This window comes from Nycticebus coucang, chromosome X, assembly GCF_027406575.1.
Source record: "Nycticebus coucang isolate mNycCou1 chromosome X, mNycCou1.pri, whole genome shotgun sequence".
NCBI lineage: Eukaryota > Metazoa > Chordata > Mammalia > Primates > Lorisidae > Nycticebus > Nycticebus coucang.
The window spans coordinates 165,579,369-165,597,841 of record NC_069804.1 but is presented as its reverse complement, the minus strand read 5'-3'; the positions used below and the strand labels follow the sequence as shown (position 1 = coordinate 165,597,841).

The 18,473-nt window shown below is 40.7% G+C and overlaps 1 protein-coding gene across 1 annotated transcript in view; it reads right to left on the bottom strand.

Annotated features, from left to right (window-relative positions):
* Positions 1 to 18,473, bottom strand: part of ADGRG4 (adhesion G protein-coupled receptor G4) — a 139,871-nt gene that overhangs the window by 60,197 nt on the left and 61,201 nt on the right. The window contains exon 10 of the mRNA XM_053579107.1: positions 16,542 to 16,660. Coding sequence (XP_053435082.1) covers positions 16,542 to 16,660 — 119 coding nt within the window. The remainder of the gene's footprint in view (positions 1 to 16,541; positions 16,661 to 18,473) is intronic.

Below are 18,473 nucleotides of genomic sequence, written 5' to 3'. Positions count from 1 at the left end.
AAAGTTGTATTGCAGAAATTAACAGATGAAAAGCAAAAGCAAAGACAATTCCTTCAAGCAGCAGTAAGACCTGGAAATAATGCCACTGAAGCAACCCCCAAAGTAGCTAATATACTGGGGGGGGCATTCAGTAATGTAGAAATTATAAAAGAAGATATTGTCCAAGTTGTAGGACTCTTAAACTCTGATAACATTTCAAAGTACAAACAACCGTCTCTTTCAGGGAGGACCGTAACTGATCGGCAGTATGAATTAATTAGCCTTCAACTTAACAGAACAACTTCATGCAATACTTCAAAAGGAAAATATGTATTATTCAATCACTTTGAATCAACTGATAGTACTAACTTAGTGTAGGTTTTATACTTCATTCAGAAGAAAATCTTCTGTTAAGAAGAAAGAATTATTCATTTTGGACACTCTTGCAAAAAAACATGGAGAATGGATATCTTCAACAACTTTCAAGATAAATGTTGTGAAGTTAAGTGAGTGTATGTACAGACAATGCACCTTCCATGACAGGAAAACATGAAGGGTATATTGCGCAGATTAAAAAAGGTGTTAACTGACTTGGATGCTCTCATTTCTTTTCATTATATCTTGCATCAGTAAAATATCTGTGCTTAACAGCCCATCATGTCAAAGAAGACTGAGAGAACACTAAAGGAAGAAAACAGATTTTTTTAATGAGGATTGGGAATTGCAATATTATCTTGTGTCTCCAAAAAAAAAGTTGATTTGCTTGCTTTTTGGTACTGCAATATCAATATTAAAGAAATTCAATGCTCATCAGCATTATAACATTCATAAGGACCACAAATATTTTAAATTAGCTACTATTTTATGTGACATTTTGGAACAAGTTATAAGTAGTGTTAATTATATTCCTGCAAATGCAACATGACTGTCAGTTTTTTGTTTGTTTGTTTGAGGCAGAGTCTCACTCAGTCACCCTGGGGTTGAGTGCCATGGCATCACAGCCCACAGCAACCTCAAATTCTTGAGCTCAAGTGATTTTCTTGCCTCAGCCTCCTGAGTAGCTGGGACTACAGGTGCCGGCCACAAAGCCTGGCTATTTTTTAAAGATGGGGTCTCGCTCTTACTTGGGCTGGTCTCGAACTCCTGAGCTCAAGCAACCCACCTGCATCAGCCTCCCAGAGTGAACATTGTCAGTTTTGTAAAATGCTAAAGTTGAACTATAAGGTATTTGGCATGGATTCCTGATCATTTTATTTTTTAAATATTATTTAGTTTTTATTAATTTAAATTTAAATAGTCCTTGTAACTAGTGGATATTATTTTTTTATTAAATCATAAACACATAGATTCCTGATCATTTTAAAGTGCATTGGCTATCACAGGGATGGGTGTTAGCCAAAATATTATCTCTGCAAGAGCAGGTGGTTAAATTTTGTAATGAAGAGAATTAGCACTATGAATTATTGAAAGACTTCTATAGGAATGCAGCACTACTGTGTGATATCATGTCAAACCAAAACCACTTGAATATTTCTTTGCAAGTCTGTATATGATGTATGGCAAAAACAAATCCAAGCATTTCGAAAATAGTTGTCTTTTTTCAAAACACTTCTTTGTCAAAAGGAAATTTCAGATAAACATTTTCTCCAGTTAGCAAAGGTCACTGATGAGCAAGATGATATATGTGAATTATCTGAAGAATACACAGCTGCTATATAGACCTATTAATTGGAGAATACAATGAAAGTTTCACTGACTCTGAGAATCATGGCATCACACTTAAGTCAGCATTTAAGCCTCACCTAGTTGATATCACCAAGGCATTTAAAGAACTATAGGTATAAGTGATTGAACTCTCACTAGATGACATTTTAAAATCACTGATGCTAAGAAAGATCCAATTGAAATACGGAAAAATGCCCCAAAAAATGCCTTCTTGCTTTTCAAACACTTATTGCTACAAATCTACATTCTCCTGCCTAACCCCAAACAAGACGCCCTTAAGGTCACAAATGACTGATACCGGGGAGGAGACAAGATGGCTGACTGAAACCAGCTTTCCACAGAGGCTCCCGTCCAGAAGGAGAGTTAAAGGACAAAAATTCAGCAAGTAACCTGGTGGATTTGAGCTGCACTAAGAGAGAAGGTTGTAGAACACACGTCAATCCCACTGAGGTGAGCTGCGACCACAAGGATACAAACAAAAGGTACAAAATCCATCACCAAGTGGACGGGAGTCCCCTCCCCCATGAGAATGGCTCAGAGTGCCCCACAAACAACTTGTCAGAGTTCAAAGGTCCTCCCACTACACTCCACGGGAGAGACCCTCTAAAAACTGGACCTACCTCCCCTACTAGGCTGCCACAGCATCCTCCTGCCAGGCATAAAACTGTATAAACTGTATATAGTCTCTACCTGGAATTCTGAGCTACCAGCGCTCCCCTCGCTCACACTGGGGTCTGGTTGTTTGGGGGAGAGGGGACTGCACTGGAGTGGCGGTTCCCTGAGGCACAGTGCGACAGCTGTCTTTCGGTGACAATACGGCCAGGCATAAAACTGTGTAGAGATCTGTGTGTTCTCTGCCAGCAGCCCCAGGCTCCCAGCACTCCCCGCACTCCCCTCTGCTGTCGCTCCAGGGTCTGGAGGCCTGTCCCCCAGGGATCCAGACTCTTGGGTGATTGCTCAGGGGTGTAGACAGTGCAGGGCTGCAGCCTATTGGTGCAGTCTCTGGGGTAAGGGAGAAGAGGAGGGGAGCCATACCGGAGCAGCCGTTGCCTGAGCCATAAAGCAGCAGCCCTCTTGCTAGCAAAACGGCTCACTACCGAATATTCTAAAGCCACACCCCCTGTCTCCCTGGGCAACCAGAGACTCTGAGTTTGCCTGAGGCAACTCAAACCTGCAAACCAGCGAAACTCCAAGGGTGGGGCCGACCCAGAGGTCCGCTTTACCAAACCTAAGACACACCTGGCCCTCAGCAGATTATCAGCCTATAGACAATACAAGAGCAAAGACAAGCTGATTTGGAGCTCAATTCAGCTTCTCTTCTGCAGGGGAACCACAGAGTTGTTCTGTTCTGTTCTGTCAGTAACATGAATCAGGGGCAAGACTGGACCTGAGTGAAAACCCCTCAACCTTCATCAAGCACCCGAGGTTGTCAGGCCTCACCTCCTCCTGCTAGAGAGAGGCAGAGCGCAGCAGCCTGCCAGACTTCCTTGCGATTCAGGCAGGTACAAAGTCTTGGAGTACCAATTCACTACAGGCAACTGGGTCAGCCAACTGCAGGGATATCAGTGACTGGATGTGAAGTGGTGCAAGGTGGGGAAGAAGGCAGCAACCTTCCCAGACTGATTTATTGGCTGGGTGGCTTCTCCTGACTCCACGTAGCACTGGAGCAAGCCACACCAGAGTAGTCACCAGACCACTGTGATCCAGTTCCCAGAGACCTCTTAAACTCTCTCACCTGAGACAGGTGCAGACTGAGACAATTGATTTGGACCTTTTTGAACTGAACCAATCGCCTGAGGACAAATCAGGTGGTGCCCTGGGTGCACGGGGATAGGAAGGTTTGATTTTTCTTTTCCAATTGTTTGCTGGTGGGGGCGGAGTGACTTAATTGCTGATATTTCTCCACAGCTGAGACTTCAATCCAAAGTATCTGTTTCACTAGGGTGGAACAGAAACCAGCTGAAAACAAGACAGAACCACTTAGCCCCACCACACCAGACAGGGCCCCAGTTTCTCAGGCCACAACACTGTACGGGCCCTCGAAAAAGCCCCAGGGGAAAAAATCAGAGGGAGTAAAACAACCATGGGGCGGAATCAGCGGAAAAACTCTGGTAACATGAATAACCAGAATAGATCAACCCCCCCAATGAAAGATATGGCAGATACAATTGACGATCCCATTCATAAACAACTGGCTGAGATGTCAGAAATAAAATTCAGAATTTGGATTGCAGACAAGATTAACAAAGTGGAATTAAGAATTTGAGGAGAAATTCAAAAGTTGTCTCAAGAATTTAACGAATTTAAAGACAAAACCACCAAAGACTTAGACACACTGAAGCAAGAATTTGCGGCCCTCAAAGATATGAAAAATACAGTAGAATCCCTCAGCAACAGAATGGAGCAAGCAGAAGAAAGGATTTCTGACATCGAAGATAAAGCCTTTGAACGCTCCCAAACTCTCAAAGAGGATGAGAAATGGAGAGCAAAAATGGATCATTCTCTCTGAGAGCTCTGGGATAATTCAAAGAAGGCAAATATCTGAATCATAGGAGTACCAGAAACAGATGAAGTGGCCTCGCTGGGCACAGAGGCCCTTCTTCATGAAATTATGAAAGAGAATTTTCCAGACATGCCTAGAAATTCTGAAATTCAGATAGCGGACACCTTCAGAAGCCCAGCAAGACTCAACCCGAATAAGACGTCCCCCAGGCATATCATAGTTAACTTCACTAAAGTTAATATGAAGGAGAAAATCCTCAAAGCTTCCAGGAGAAAGAAAACCATTACCTTCAAAGGCAAAAATATTAGAATGACTGCAGATCTCTCTGCTGAAACTTTTCAAGCCAGAAGAGGGTGGTCACCGACTTTTAATCTCCTAAAGCAAAATAACTTTCAACCCCGGATCTTGTATCCAGCTAAACTGAGTTTCATTTATGATGGAGAAATTAAATACTTTAATGACATTCATATGTTGAAGAAATTTGCCATAACAAAACCAGGTCTTCAGGATATTCTCAGATCTATCCTCCATAATAACCAACCCAATTCTATGCCACAAAACTAAACTCACTCAGAAACTTCAGATCAAACTCCAATTTCCACACTGGTGAAAGGATTAAAAATGCCCACTGGACTTTTGAAAAACTCGATATCCAAAACTTCACCAGACTTATCAATAGTCGCCATTAATGTGAACAGCTTAAACTGTCCTCTAAAGAGGCATAGGTTAGCTGATTGGATACAAAAACTCAGGCCACATATTTGTTGCATACAAGAGTCACATCTTAACTTAAAAGACAAATACAGACTCAGGGTAAAAGGATGGTCATCCATACTTCAGGCAAATGGTAATCAGAAAAAAGCAGGTGTTGCAATTTTATTTGCAGATACAATAGGCTTTAAACCAACAAAAGTAAGGATGGACAAGAGTGGTCACTTCATATTTGTTAAGGGTAATACTTAATATGATGAGATCTCAATTATTAATATCTATGCACCCAACCAGAATACACCTCAATTTATAAGAGAAACTCTAACAGACATGAGCAACTTGATTTCCTCCAGCTCCATAATCGTCGGAGATTTCAACACTCCTCTGGCAGTGTTGGATCGATCCTCCAACAAGAAGCTGAGCAAAGAAATCTTAGATTTAAACCTAACCATCCAACATTTGCATTTAGCAGACATCTACAGAACATTTCATCCCAACAAAACTGAATACACATACTTCTCATCAGCCCATGCAACTTACTCCAAAATCAATCACATCTTAGGTCACAAGTCTAACCTCAGTAAATTTAAAGGAATAGAAATTATTCCATGCATCTTCTCGGACCACCATGGAATAAAACTTGAACTGAGTAACAACAGGAATCTGCATACTCATACAAAAACATGGAAGTTAAATAACCTTATGCTGAATGATAGCTGGGTCAGAGATGAGATTAAGAAAGAAATCGCCAAATTTTTGGAACAAAACAACAATGAAGACAACAACTATCAGAACCTCTGGGACACCGCAAAGGCAGTTCTAAGAGGGAAATTTATAGCACTGCAAGCCTTCCTCAAGAGAACGGAAAGAGAGGAAGTTAACAACTTAATGGGACATCTCAAGCAACTGGAAAAGGAAGTACATTCCAACCCCAAACCCAGTAGAAGAAAAGAAATAACCAAAATTATAACAGAATTAAATGAAATTGAAAACAAAAGAATAATACAACAGATCAATAAATCAAAAAGCTGGTTTTTCGAAAAGCTCAATAAAATAGACAAACCTTTGGCCAACCTAATCAGGAAAAAAAGAGTAAAATCTCTAATCTCATCAATCAGAAACAACAAAGATGAAATAACAACAGACTCCTCAGAAATCAAAAAAATCCTTAATGAATATTACAAGAAACTTTATTCTCAGAAATATGAAAATCTGAAGGAAATTGACCAATACTTGGAAGCACGTCACCTTCCAAGACTTAGCCAGAATCAAGTGGAAATGTTGAACAGGCCCATATCAAGTTTGGGAATAGCATCAACCATACAAAACCTCCCTAAAAAGAAAAGCCCGTGACTAGATGGTTTCACGTCTGAATTCTACCAAACCTTTAAAAAGGAATTAGTACCTATATTACTCAACCTGTTCCAAAAGGCAGAAAAAGAAGGAAGACTACACAACACGTTCTATGAATCAAACATCACCCTGATCCCCAAACCAGGAAATGACCCAACAAGAAAAGAAAATTATAGACCGATATCACTAATGAATATAGATGCAAAAATATTCAACAAGATCCTAACAAACAGAATCCAGCAACACATCAAAAAAATTATACATCATGACCAAGTCGGTTTTATCCCAGGGTCTCAAGGCTGGTTCAACATACGTAAATCTATAAATGTAATTCAGCACATAAACAAATTAAAAAACAAAGACCATATGATTCTCTCAACCGATGCAGAAAAAGCTTTTGATAATATCCAGCATCCCTTCATGATCAGAACACTCAAGAAAATTGGTATAGAAGGGACATTTCTGAAACTGATAGAGGCCATCTATAGCAAACCCACAGCCAATATCATATTGAATGGAGTTAAATTGCAATCATTTCCACTCAGATCAGGAACCAGACAAGGCTGCCCATTGTCTCCATTGCTTTTTAACATTGTAATGGAAGTTTTAGCCACTGCAATTAGGGAAGAAAAGGCGATCAAGGGTATCCATATAGGGTCAGAAGAAATGAAACTTTCGCTCTTCGCAGATGATATGATAGTATATCTGGAAAACACTAGGGACTCTACTACAAAACTTTTAGAAGTAATCAAGGAATACAGCAGCATCTCAGGTTACAAAATCAACATTCATAAATCGGTAGCCTTTATATATACCAACAACAGTCAAGTTGAAAAAACAGTTAAGGACTCTATTCCATTCACAGTAGTGCCAAAGAAGATGAAATATTTGGGAATTTATCTAACAAAGGACGTGAAAGATGTCTATAAAGAGAACTATGAAACTCTAAGAAAAGAAATAGCTGAAAATATTAACAAATGGAAAAACATACCATGCTCATGGCTGGGAAGAATCAATATTGTTAAAATGTCCATACTACCCAAAGCAATATATAATTTCAATACAATCCCTATTAAAGCTCCACTGTCATACTTTGTTTTTTTTTTTATTAAATCATAGCCGTGTACATTGATATGATCTTGGGGCATCATTCACTACCTTTACAGACTGTTTACCAAGTTTCACATATACCCTTGTAAGATGCACCGCTGGTGTAATCCCACGAATCCCCTTCCCTCTACCCACCTACCCCCTCCCTCCCCTCCCTTTCCCCCTTCTCCCTATTCTTAGGTTGTAACTGGGTTATAGCTTTCATGTGAAAACCCTAAATTAGTTTCATAGTAGGGCTGAGTACATTGGGTACTTTTTCTTCCATTCTTGAGGTACTTTACTAAGAAGAATATGTTCCAGCTCCATCCATGTAAACATGAAAGAGGTAAACTCTCCATCTTTCATAAAGGCTACATAATATTCCATGGTGTATATGTACCACAATTTATTAATCCATTCGTGGATCGATGGGCACTTGGGCTTCTTCCATGACTTAGCAATTATGAATTGAGCTGCAATAAACATTCTGGTACAAATATCTTTGTTATGATGTGTATTTTGGTCGTCTGGGTATATGCCCAGTAGCGGGATTACAGGATTGAATGGCAGATCTATTTTTAGATCTCTAAGTGTTCTCCATATCTCTTTCCAAAAGGAATGCATTAATTTGCATTCCCACCAGCAGTGCAAAAGTGTTCCCTTTTCTCCACATCCGTGCCAACGTCTCTGGTCTTGGGATTTTGTGATATAGGCTAGTCTCACTGGAGTTAGATGGTATCTCAAAGTAGTTTTAATTTGCATTTCTCTGATGATTAAAGATGATGAGCATTTTTTCATATGTCTGAAGGCCGCGCGCCTGTCTTCTTCAGAGAAGTTTCTCTTCAAATCCCTTGCCCAGCCTGAGATGGGATCCCTTGTTCTATTCTTGCTAATGCTTTTGAGTTCTCTGTGGATTCTGGTTATTAAACCTTTGTCAGAGACAGAACCTGCAAATATCTTCTCCCATTTTGACGGCTGTTTGCTTGCTTTACTTACTGTGTTCTTGGCTGTGCAGAAGCTTTTTAGTTTGATCAAGTCCCAGTAGTGTATTTTTGAAGCTGCTTCAATTGCCCGGGGGGTCCTCCTCATAAAATACTCGCCCAGACCGATTTCTTCAAGGGTTTTCCCTGCACTCTCCTCTAGTATTTTTATAGTTTCATGTCTTAAGTTTAAATCTTTTATCCAGTGAGAGTCTATCTTAGTTAATGGTGAAAGGTGTGGGTCCAGTTTCAGTCTTCTAAAGGTTGCCAGGCACTTCACCCAGCACCATTTGTTAAATAGGGAATCTTTTCCCCACTGAATGTTTTTAATTGGCTTGTCAAAGATTAAATAACGGTAAGTAGCTGGATTCATCTCTTGGTTCTCTATTCTGTTCCAGACATCTACTTCTCTGTTTTTGTGCCAATACCATGCTGTTTTGATCACTACTGATTTGTAGTATAGTCTGAGGTCTGGTAGCGTAATTCCTCCTGCTTTGTTTTTATTTCTGAGTAATGTCTTGGCTATTCGAGGTTTTTTCTGATTCCATATAAAACGAAGTATTGTTTTTTCAAGATCTTTAAAGTATGACAGTGGAGCTTTAATAGGCATTGCATTGAAATTATGTATTGCTTTGGGTAGTATAGACATTTTAACAATATTGATTCTTTCCAGCCATGAGCATGGTGTGTTTTTCCATTTGTTAATATTTTCAGCTATTTCTTTTCTTAGAGTTTCATAGTTCTCTTTATAGAGATCTTTCACATCCTTTGTTAGATAAATTCCCAAATATTTCATCTTCTTTGGCACTACTGTGAATGGGATAGAGTTCTTAACTGTTTTTTCAACTTGACTGTTGTTGGTATATATAAAGGTTACCAATTTATGAATGTTGATTTTTTTTTTTTTTTTTTTTTTTTTTGTAGAGACAGAGTCTCACTCTATGGCCCTCGGTAGAGTGCCGTGGCCTCACACAGCTCACAGCAACCTCCAACTCCTGGGCCTAAGCGATTCTCCTGCCTCAGCCTCCCGAGCAGCTGGGACTACAGGCACCCGCCACAACGCCCGGCTATTTTTTGGTTGCAGTTCAGCCGGGGCCGGGTTTGAACCCGCCACCCTTGGTATATGGGGCTGGCGCCTTACCGACTGAGCCACAGGTGCCGCCCTGAATGTTGATTTTGTAACCTGAGATGCTTCTGTATTCCTTGATCACTTCTAAAAGTTTTGTAGTAGAGTCCCTAGTGTTTTCCAGATATACTATCATATCATCTGTGAAGAGCAAAAATTTTATCTCTTCTGACCCTATATGGATACCCTTGATCGCCTTTTCTTCCCTAATTGCAGTGGCTAAAACTTCCATTACAATGTTAAAAAGCAATGGAGACAATGGGCAGCCTTGTCTGGTTCCTGATCTCAGTGGAAATGATTCCAATTTAACTCCATTCAATATGATATTGGCTGTGGGTTTGTGCAGATGGCCTCTATCAGTTTAAGAAATGTTCCTTCTATACCGATTTTCTTGAGTGTTCTGATCATGAAGGGATGCTGGATATTATCAAAAGCTTTTTCTGCATCGGTTGAGAGAATCATATGGTCTTTGTTTTTTAATTTGTTTATGTGCTGAATTACATTTATAGATTTACGTATATTGAACCAGCCTTGAGACCCTGGGATAAAACCGACTTGGTCATGATGTATAATTTTTTTGATGTGTTGCTGGATTCTGTTTGTTAGGATCTCGTTGAATATTTTTGCATCTATATTCATTAGTGATATCGGTCTATAATTTTCTTTTCTTGTTGGGTCTTTTCCTGGTTTGGGGATCAGGGTGATGTTTGATTCATAGAACATGTTGTGTAGTCTTCCTTCTTTTTCTACCTTTTGGAACAGGTTGAGTAATATAGGTACTAATTCCTCTTTAAAGCTTTGGTAGAATTCAGATGTGAAACCATCTGGTCCCGGGCTTTTTTTTTTTAGGGAGGTTTTGTATGGTTGATGCTATTTCCGAACTTGATATGGGCTTGTTCAAAATTTCCAGTTGTTTCTGGCTAAGTCTTGGAAGGTGACGTGCTTCCAAGTATTGGTCAATTTCCTTCAGATTTTCATATTTCTGAGAATAAAGTTTATTGTAATATTCATTAAGGACTTTTTGATTTCTGAGGAGTTTGTTGTTATTTCATCTTTGTTGTTTCTGATTGATGAGATTAGAGATTTTACTCTTTTTTTCCTGATTAGGTTGGCCAAAGGTTTGTCTATTTTATTGACCTTTTCGAAAAACCAGCTTTTTGATTTATTGATCTGTTGTATTATTCTTTTGTTTTCAATTTCATTTAGTTCTGCTCTAATTTTGGTTATTTCTTTTCTTCTACTGGGTTTGGGGTTGGAATGTTCTTCCTTTTCCAATTGCTTGAGATGTCCCATTAAGTTGTTAACTTCCTCTCTTTCCGTTCTCTTGAGGAATCCTTGTAGTGCAATAAATTTCCCTCTTGGAACTGCCTTTGCAGTGTCCCAGAGGTTCTGTTAGTTCATGTTTTCATTGTTGTTTTGTTCCAAAAAACTGGCGATTTCTTTCTTAATCTCATCTCTGACCCAGCTATCATTCAGTATAAGGTTATTTAACTTCCATGTTTTTGTATGAGTATGCAGATTCCTGTTGTTACTCAGTTCAAGTTTTATTCCATGGTGGTCCGAGAAGATGCATGGAATAATTTCTATTCCTTTAAATTTACTAAGGTTAGACTTGTGACCTAAGATGTGATTGATTTTGGAGTAAGTTGCATGGGCTGATGAGAAGTATGTGTATTCAGTTTTGTTGGGATGAAATGTTCTGTAGATGTCTGCTAAATCCAAATGTTGGATGGTTAGGTTTAAATCTAAGATTTCTTTACTCAGCTTCCTGTTGGAGGATCGATCCAACACTGCCAGAGGAGTGTTGAAATCTCCGATGATTATGGAGCTGGAGGAAATCAAGTTGCTCATTTCTGTTAGAGTTTCTCTTATAAATTGAGGTGCATTCTGGTTGGGTACATAGATATTAATAATTGAGATCTCATCATATTGATTATTACCCTTAACAAATATGAAGTGACCATTCTTGTCCTTCTTTACTTTTGTTGGTTTAAAGCCTATTGTATCTGCAAATAAAATTGCAACACCTGCTTCTTTCTGATTACCATTTGCCTGAAATATGGATGACCATCCTTTCACCCTGAGTCTGTATTTGTCTTTTAAGTTAAGATGTGACTCTTGTATGCAACAAATATCTGGCCTGAGTTTTTGTATCCAATAGGCTAACCTATGCCTCTTTAGAAGACAGTTTAAGCTGTTCACATTAATGGAGAGTATTGATAATTGTTGTGAAGTTTTAGGTATTGAGTTTTTCAAAAGTCCAGTGGGCATTTTTAATACTTTCACCAGTGTGGAAATTGGAGTTTGATCTGAAGTTTCTGAGTGAGTTTTCTTTTGTGGTATAGGATTGGGTTGGTCATTATGGAGGATAGGTTTGAGAATATCCTGAAGAGCTGGTTTTGTTATGGCAAATTTCTTCAACATACGAATGTCATTAAAGTGTTTAATTTCTCCATCATAAATGAAACTCAGTTTAGCTGGATACAAGATCCGGGGTTGAAAGTTATTTTGCTTTAGGAGATTAAAAGTCGGTGACCACCCTCTTCTGGCTTGAAAAGTTTCAGCAGAGAGATCTGCAGTCATTCTAATATTCTTGCCTTTGAAGGTAATGGTTTTCTTTCTCCTGGCAGCTTTGAGGATTTTTTCCTTCATATTAACTTTAGTGAAGTTAATTATTATATGCCTGGGGGATGTCTTATCGGAGATGAGTCGTGCTTGGGTTCTGAAGGTGTCCGCTATCTGAATTTCAGAATTTCTAGGCATGTCTGGAAAATTCTCTTTCATAATTTCATGCAGAAGGGCCTCTGTGCCCAGCGAGGCCACTTCATATGTTTCTGGAACCCCTATGATTCAGATATTCACCTTCTTTGAATTATCCCAGAGCTCTCGGAGAAAGTGATCCGTTTTTGCTCTCCATTTCTCTTCCTCTTTGAGAGTTTGGGAGCGTTCAAAGGCTTTATCTTCGATGTCAGAAATCCTTTCTTCTGCTTGCTCCATTCTGTTGCTGAGGGATTCTAATGTATTTTTCATATGTTTGAGGGCTGCAAATTCTTGCTTCAGTGTGTCTAAGTCTTTGGTGGTTTTGTCTTTAAATTTGTTAAATTCTTCAGACAGCTTTTGAATTTCTCCTCGAATTCCTAATTCCACTTTGTTAATCTTGTCTGCAATCCAAATTCTGAATTTGATTTTTGACATCTCAGCCAGTTGTTTATGAATCGGATCGTCAATTGCATGTGCCATATCGTTCCTTGGGGGGGGGGTTGATCTATTCTGGTTATTCATGTTACCAGAGTTTTTCCGCTGATTCCGCCCCATGGTTGTTTTACTCCCTCTGATTTTTTCCCCTGGAGCTTTCTCGAGGGCCCGTACAGTGTTGTGGCCTGAGAAACTGGAGTCCTGTCTGGCGTGGTGGGGCTAAGTGGTTCTGTCTTGTTTTCAGCTGGTTTCTGTTCCACCCTAGTGAAACAGATACTTTGGATTGAAGTCTCAGCTATGGAGAAATATCAGCAAGTCACCCCACCCCCACCAGCAAACAATTGGAAAAGAAAAATCAAACCTTCCTACCACTGTGCACCCAGGGCACCACCTGATTTGTCCTCAGGCGATTGGTTCAGTTCAAAAAGGTCCAAATCAATTGTCTCAGTCTGCACCTGTCTCGGGTGAGAGAGTTTAAGAGGTCTCTGGGAACTGGATCACAGGGGTCTGGCGACTACTCTGGTGTGGCTTGCTCCAGTGCTACGTGGAGTCAGGAGAAGCCACCCAGCCAATAAATCAGTCTGGGAAGGTTGCTGCCTCCTTCCCCACCTTGCACCACTTCACATCCAGTCACTGATATCCCTGCAGTTGGCTGACCCAGTTGCCTGTAGTGAATTGGTACTCCAAGACTTTGTACCTGCCTGAATCGCAAGGAAGTCTGGCAGACTGCTGCGCTCTGCCTCTCTTTAGCAGGAGGAGGTGAGGCCTGACAACCTCAGGCACTTGATGAAGGTTGAGGGGTTTTCACTCAGGTCCAGTCTCGCCCCTGATTCATGTTACTGACAGAACAGAACAGAACAACTCTGCAGTTCCCCTGCAGAAGAGAAGGTGAATTGAGCTCCAAATCAGCTTGTCTTTGCTCCTGTATTGTGTATAGGCTGATGATCACCTGAGGGCCAGGTGCGCCTCAGGTTTAGTAAGTGGACCTCTGGGTCAGCCCCACCCTGGCAGTTTCCCTGGTTTGCAAGCTGGAGTTGCCTCACGCAAACTCAGAGTCTCTGGTTGCCCAGGGAGACAGGGGGTGTGGCTTCAGAATATTTGGTAGTGAGCCGTATTGCTAGCAAGAGGGCCCCTGCTTTATGGCTCAGGCAATGGCCACTCCTGTGTAGCTCCTCTCCAGCCAACCGTCCTCTCTCCACTCCTGTACCCCAGATTCTGCACTGACCGGCTGCAGCCCAGAACTGTCTACACTCCTCGAGCAACCGCCCAAGAGTCTGGACCCCTGGGGGACAGGCCTCCAGACCTTGGAGAGCAGAGGGGAGCGCGGGGAGCACTGGGAGCCTGGGGTTGCGGGCAGAGAACACACAGAGCTTTACACAGTTTTATGCCTGGCCGTATTGTCACCAAAAGACGGCTGTCGCACTGTGCCTCAGGGAACTGCCACTCTGGTGCAGTCCCGTCTCCGCCGACCGACCATGACTGGCCTCCAGACCCCAGTGTGAGCGAAGGGGAGCACTGGGAGCTCAGAATTCCAGGTAGAGACTATATACACTTTATACAGTTTTATGCCTGGCAGGAGGACACCGTGGCACCCTAGTAGGGGAGGTAGGTCCAGTTTTAGGGGTTCTGTCCCGTGGAGTGTAGTGGGAGGACCTTTGAACTCTGACCGGTTGTTTGTGGGGCACTCTGAGCCATTCCCATGGGGGAGGGGACTCCCGTCCGCTTGGTGATGGATTTTGTACCTTTTGTTTGTATCCTTGTGGTCGTAGCTCGCCTCAGCAGGGTTGACGTGCGTTCTACAACCTTCTCTCTTAGTGCAGCTCAAATCCACCAGGTTACTTGCGAAATTTTTATCCTTTAACTCTCCTTCTGGACGGGAGCCTCTGTGGAAAGATGGCTTCAATCAGCCATCTTGTCTCCTCCCCCCTGTCATACTTCAAAGATCTTGAAAAAACAATACTTCGTTTTATATGGAATCAGAAAAAACCTCAAATAGCCAATACATTACTCAGAAATGAAAACAAAGCAGGAGGAATTATGCTACCAGACCTCAGACTATACTACAAATCAATAGTGATCAAAACAGTATGGTATTGGCACAAAAACAGAGAAGTAGATGTCTGGAACAGAATAGAGAACCAAGAGATGAATCCAGCTACTTACCGTTATTTAATCTTTGACAAGCCAATTAAAAACATTCAGTGGGGAAAAGATTCCCTATTTAACAAATGGTGCTGGGTGAACTTGCTGGCGACCTGTAGAAGACTGAAACTGGACCCACACCTTTCACCATTAACTAAGATAGACTCTCACTGGATAAAAGATTTAAACTTAAGACATGAAACTATAAAAATACTAGAGGAGAGTGCAGGGAAAACCCTTGAAGAAATCGGTCTGGGTGAATATTTTATGAGGAGGACCCCCCGGGCAATTGAAGCAGCTTCAAAAATACACTGCTGGGACCTGATCAAACTAAAAAGCTTTTGCACAGCCAAGAACACAGTAAGTAAAGCAGGCAAACAGCCCTCAAAACGGGAGAAGATATTTGCAGGTTCTGTCTCTGACAAAGGTTTAATAACCAGAATCCACAGAGAACTCAAAAGCATTAGCAAGAATAGAACAAGGGATCCCATCTCAGGCTGGGCAAGGGATTTGAAGAGAAACTTCTCTGAAGAAGACAGGCGCACGGCCTTCAGACATATGAAAAAATGCTCATCATCTTTAATCATCAGAGAAATGCAAATCAAAACTACTTTGAGATACCATCTAACTCCAGTGAGACTAGCCTATATCACAAAATCCCAAGACCAGAGACATTGGCGTGGATGTGGAGAAAAGGGAACACTTTTGCACTGCTGGTGGGAATGCAAATTAATGCATTCCTTTTGGAAAGAGATATGGAGAACACTTAGAGATCTAAAAATAGATCTGCCATTCAATCCTGTAATCCCTCTACTGGGCATATACCCAGAAGACCAAAAAGCACATCATAACAAAGATATTTGTACCAGAATGTTTATTGCAGCTCAATTCATAATTGCTAAGTCATGGAAGAAGCCAAAGTGCCCATTGATCCACGAATGGATTAATAAATTGTGGTACATGTACACCATGGAATATTATGCAGCCTTAAAGAAATATGGAGACTTTATCTCTTTCATGTTTACATGGATGGAGCTAGAACATGTTCTTCTTAGTAAAGTATCTCAAGAATGGAAGAAAAAGTACCCAATGTACTCAGCCCTACTATGAAACTAATTTAGGGTTTTCACATAAAAGCTATAACCCAGTTACAACCTAAGAATAGGAAGAAGGGGGAAAGGGAGGGGAGGGAGGGGGGACATGGGTAGAGGGAAGGGGATTGGTGGGATTACACCAGCGGTGCATCTTACAAGGGTATATGTGAAACTTGGTAAATGGTCTGTAAAGCTAGTGAATGATGCCCCATGATCATATCAATGTACACAGCTATGATTTAATAAAATAAAATTAAATTAAATTTAAAAAAATGACTGATACCTATCTAGAGGATCAGCTGAAACATTGGACCACCATGCTGTAACCCCATATTCAAATGCTTTGCAACACAAAGAGGACACAACAAAGTCATTAAAAAGTTATTTAACTTTAAAATTAATGAAGTTTTCAATTTTTGAAATTAAGTACATAGTAATTAGATTTTTATAAAATAATGTGCATTTTTAAGTATATCTAATTCAAGTTTCTTGAATACAGACTTACTTGATTACAGTTAAATTAATGTGGCCTTCCAACATGAAAAGTTTCCCCACCCCTGAACTGTATTCTCTCTAGTTTCAAGTCCAGTGGGCAAACTAACTGAGTTTCCATGATTTCTCTGATATGTACAAAACAATCTTACCATCACTTATGGTAATATTAGCAAGATCCACAATCTTGTTAGGGAGTTCTTGAAGCAATTTGCATTGTTTATACCTTGGTTTTTCCCACTGAGATTTGCCTGTGTTGATGCTGATTGAACTGAAACAGAAAGGAGAGAACTTTCTCACCGGAGGATTGGGCAAGGATAGTCTTAAAGCAAATGGTGAAAGAACAGGTGTATCTTTGACATGCTTCCCCTCACCTGTTCCCAGCCTCCTGGCAGAGATAGCAAAGGTGGGAAGCCATTGCTTCTTTGTAAAGTGAAGAGAACTTTGCTCTTGGGGAGCAAGTGAAGCTAGACTCAACGTATGGGGAGGATAAATGGGCAAGAAAGCCAGGAGTGGAACATGGCAATGTCTAGCAGAACTACCCTGTTTCCCTGAAAATAAGACCTACTTACAGGAAAGATAAGGTGTCCCCTGAAAATAAGACCTAGCGCATCTTTGGGAGCACACCTTAAAATAAGACACTGTCTTATTTTCAGGGAAACAGGGTAGAGTCAAAGCAGAGATATTGCCCCCCTTAGACATGACTTCTTACCCTCATGTTCCATGCCTATCCTGATTTTTAGGGAAAATTCCAGTTAGAATGCAGTCTCTAGCTCAGTATATTAATTTATTAAAGGCCCATGTAGCTCATTAACCCTCATCCTCTACCCTCCCCAATTCTTCATCCATTTCAACCCAGTTCATCTCAAATCAGCTAACACATTTATCGAGTACCCACTATGTTCTAGGACTGGTAATAGGCAGCACAGACAAACAGACAAGGGCCTCATTCCTCCCCAAAGAGCTTGTAATCCTATGGTTTAAGACCGTAAATGCAACTTACTTGACCATTGGCCTGATATGTGATGAAAAACTGAATCTATCAAACCACCAAAGAAGATGTTATTTTCCATGTTTTGGCTGAGCTAAGTGCTGAAAGGACAGAAATGGAGAAAGATTCCCCTTCATCCCAAACAGAGCAAACAGTATAAGCAGAGAAAAAGACTTGAGAAAGTCCAGAATAGCAAATGGTCTTTTTGAATGGAGCACATAGTAAAGAGTGGGAGATCGTTAAGTAAGACAGCAGAAAAGGGCGCTGCAGTCTGGAGAACTGTGTTTAGAGGTTTGGGCTTGATTGTTGAGGCAACCCAGAAATACAGCAGCGACATGATGGCAGCCATGCTTCAGGGAAATCATGCTGGCAGCAGCGCAGAGTACAAATGGACAGCGGTGGACAGTCACAGGGCAGGAAAGTGCTCTCATAGCAGGAGAGAGTTAGTAAAGGGCTTGCATCAGGGTAGCTGCAGTGGGCTTGGAAAGAAAAAGCTAGATGTGTGCTCTAACTGTGACCATCAAAGCCACATGACTTGCTGACTATTGAGATGTAAGGAGAAAAAGGTAGGAAGCAGTCCTCAATGATGCTTTCTAAAAAGAGTGCTTTTAAGCCTCTGTCAAAACCTGATGCCCCTCTGGTCTTTGTCCACTTAAGTTAATGGCATAAACCATTAACAGCTGAGAGTAAGAAAAGAGGGCTGATGATTTTAAAAAGGAAAATGATAAAGTCAACAATAGAAGAGTGATTTAGTAAATTATTATGGCCCATCAACTAGGCAGTTTCCAAGGTCATTTTTTTGAAATGGTCATTAAGAAGGTAAATGTAAAACATGGAAAATGTTTGATAAACCACTGAGTGAAAGGGTAAATCACATTATTGATATAAGGACAGTGATTACCACTACATAAAAGTTGAAGGTGCACAAAGAAAGGCTAGATGCGAAAAAAAAAAAAGGGAGGAAGAGAGAGAGACAGAGAAATATATATATATATATATATGTGCCAACCTAAGAACAGCTGTGCTCAGGCAGTAGGGTGATAGAGGATGTTTTTTCCTTTTGTCCTCTTCAATTTCTTTCTGAGATTACAGG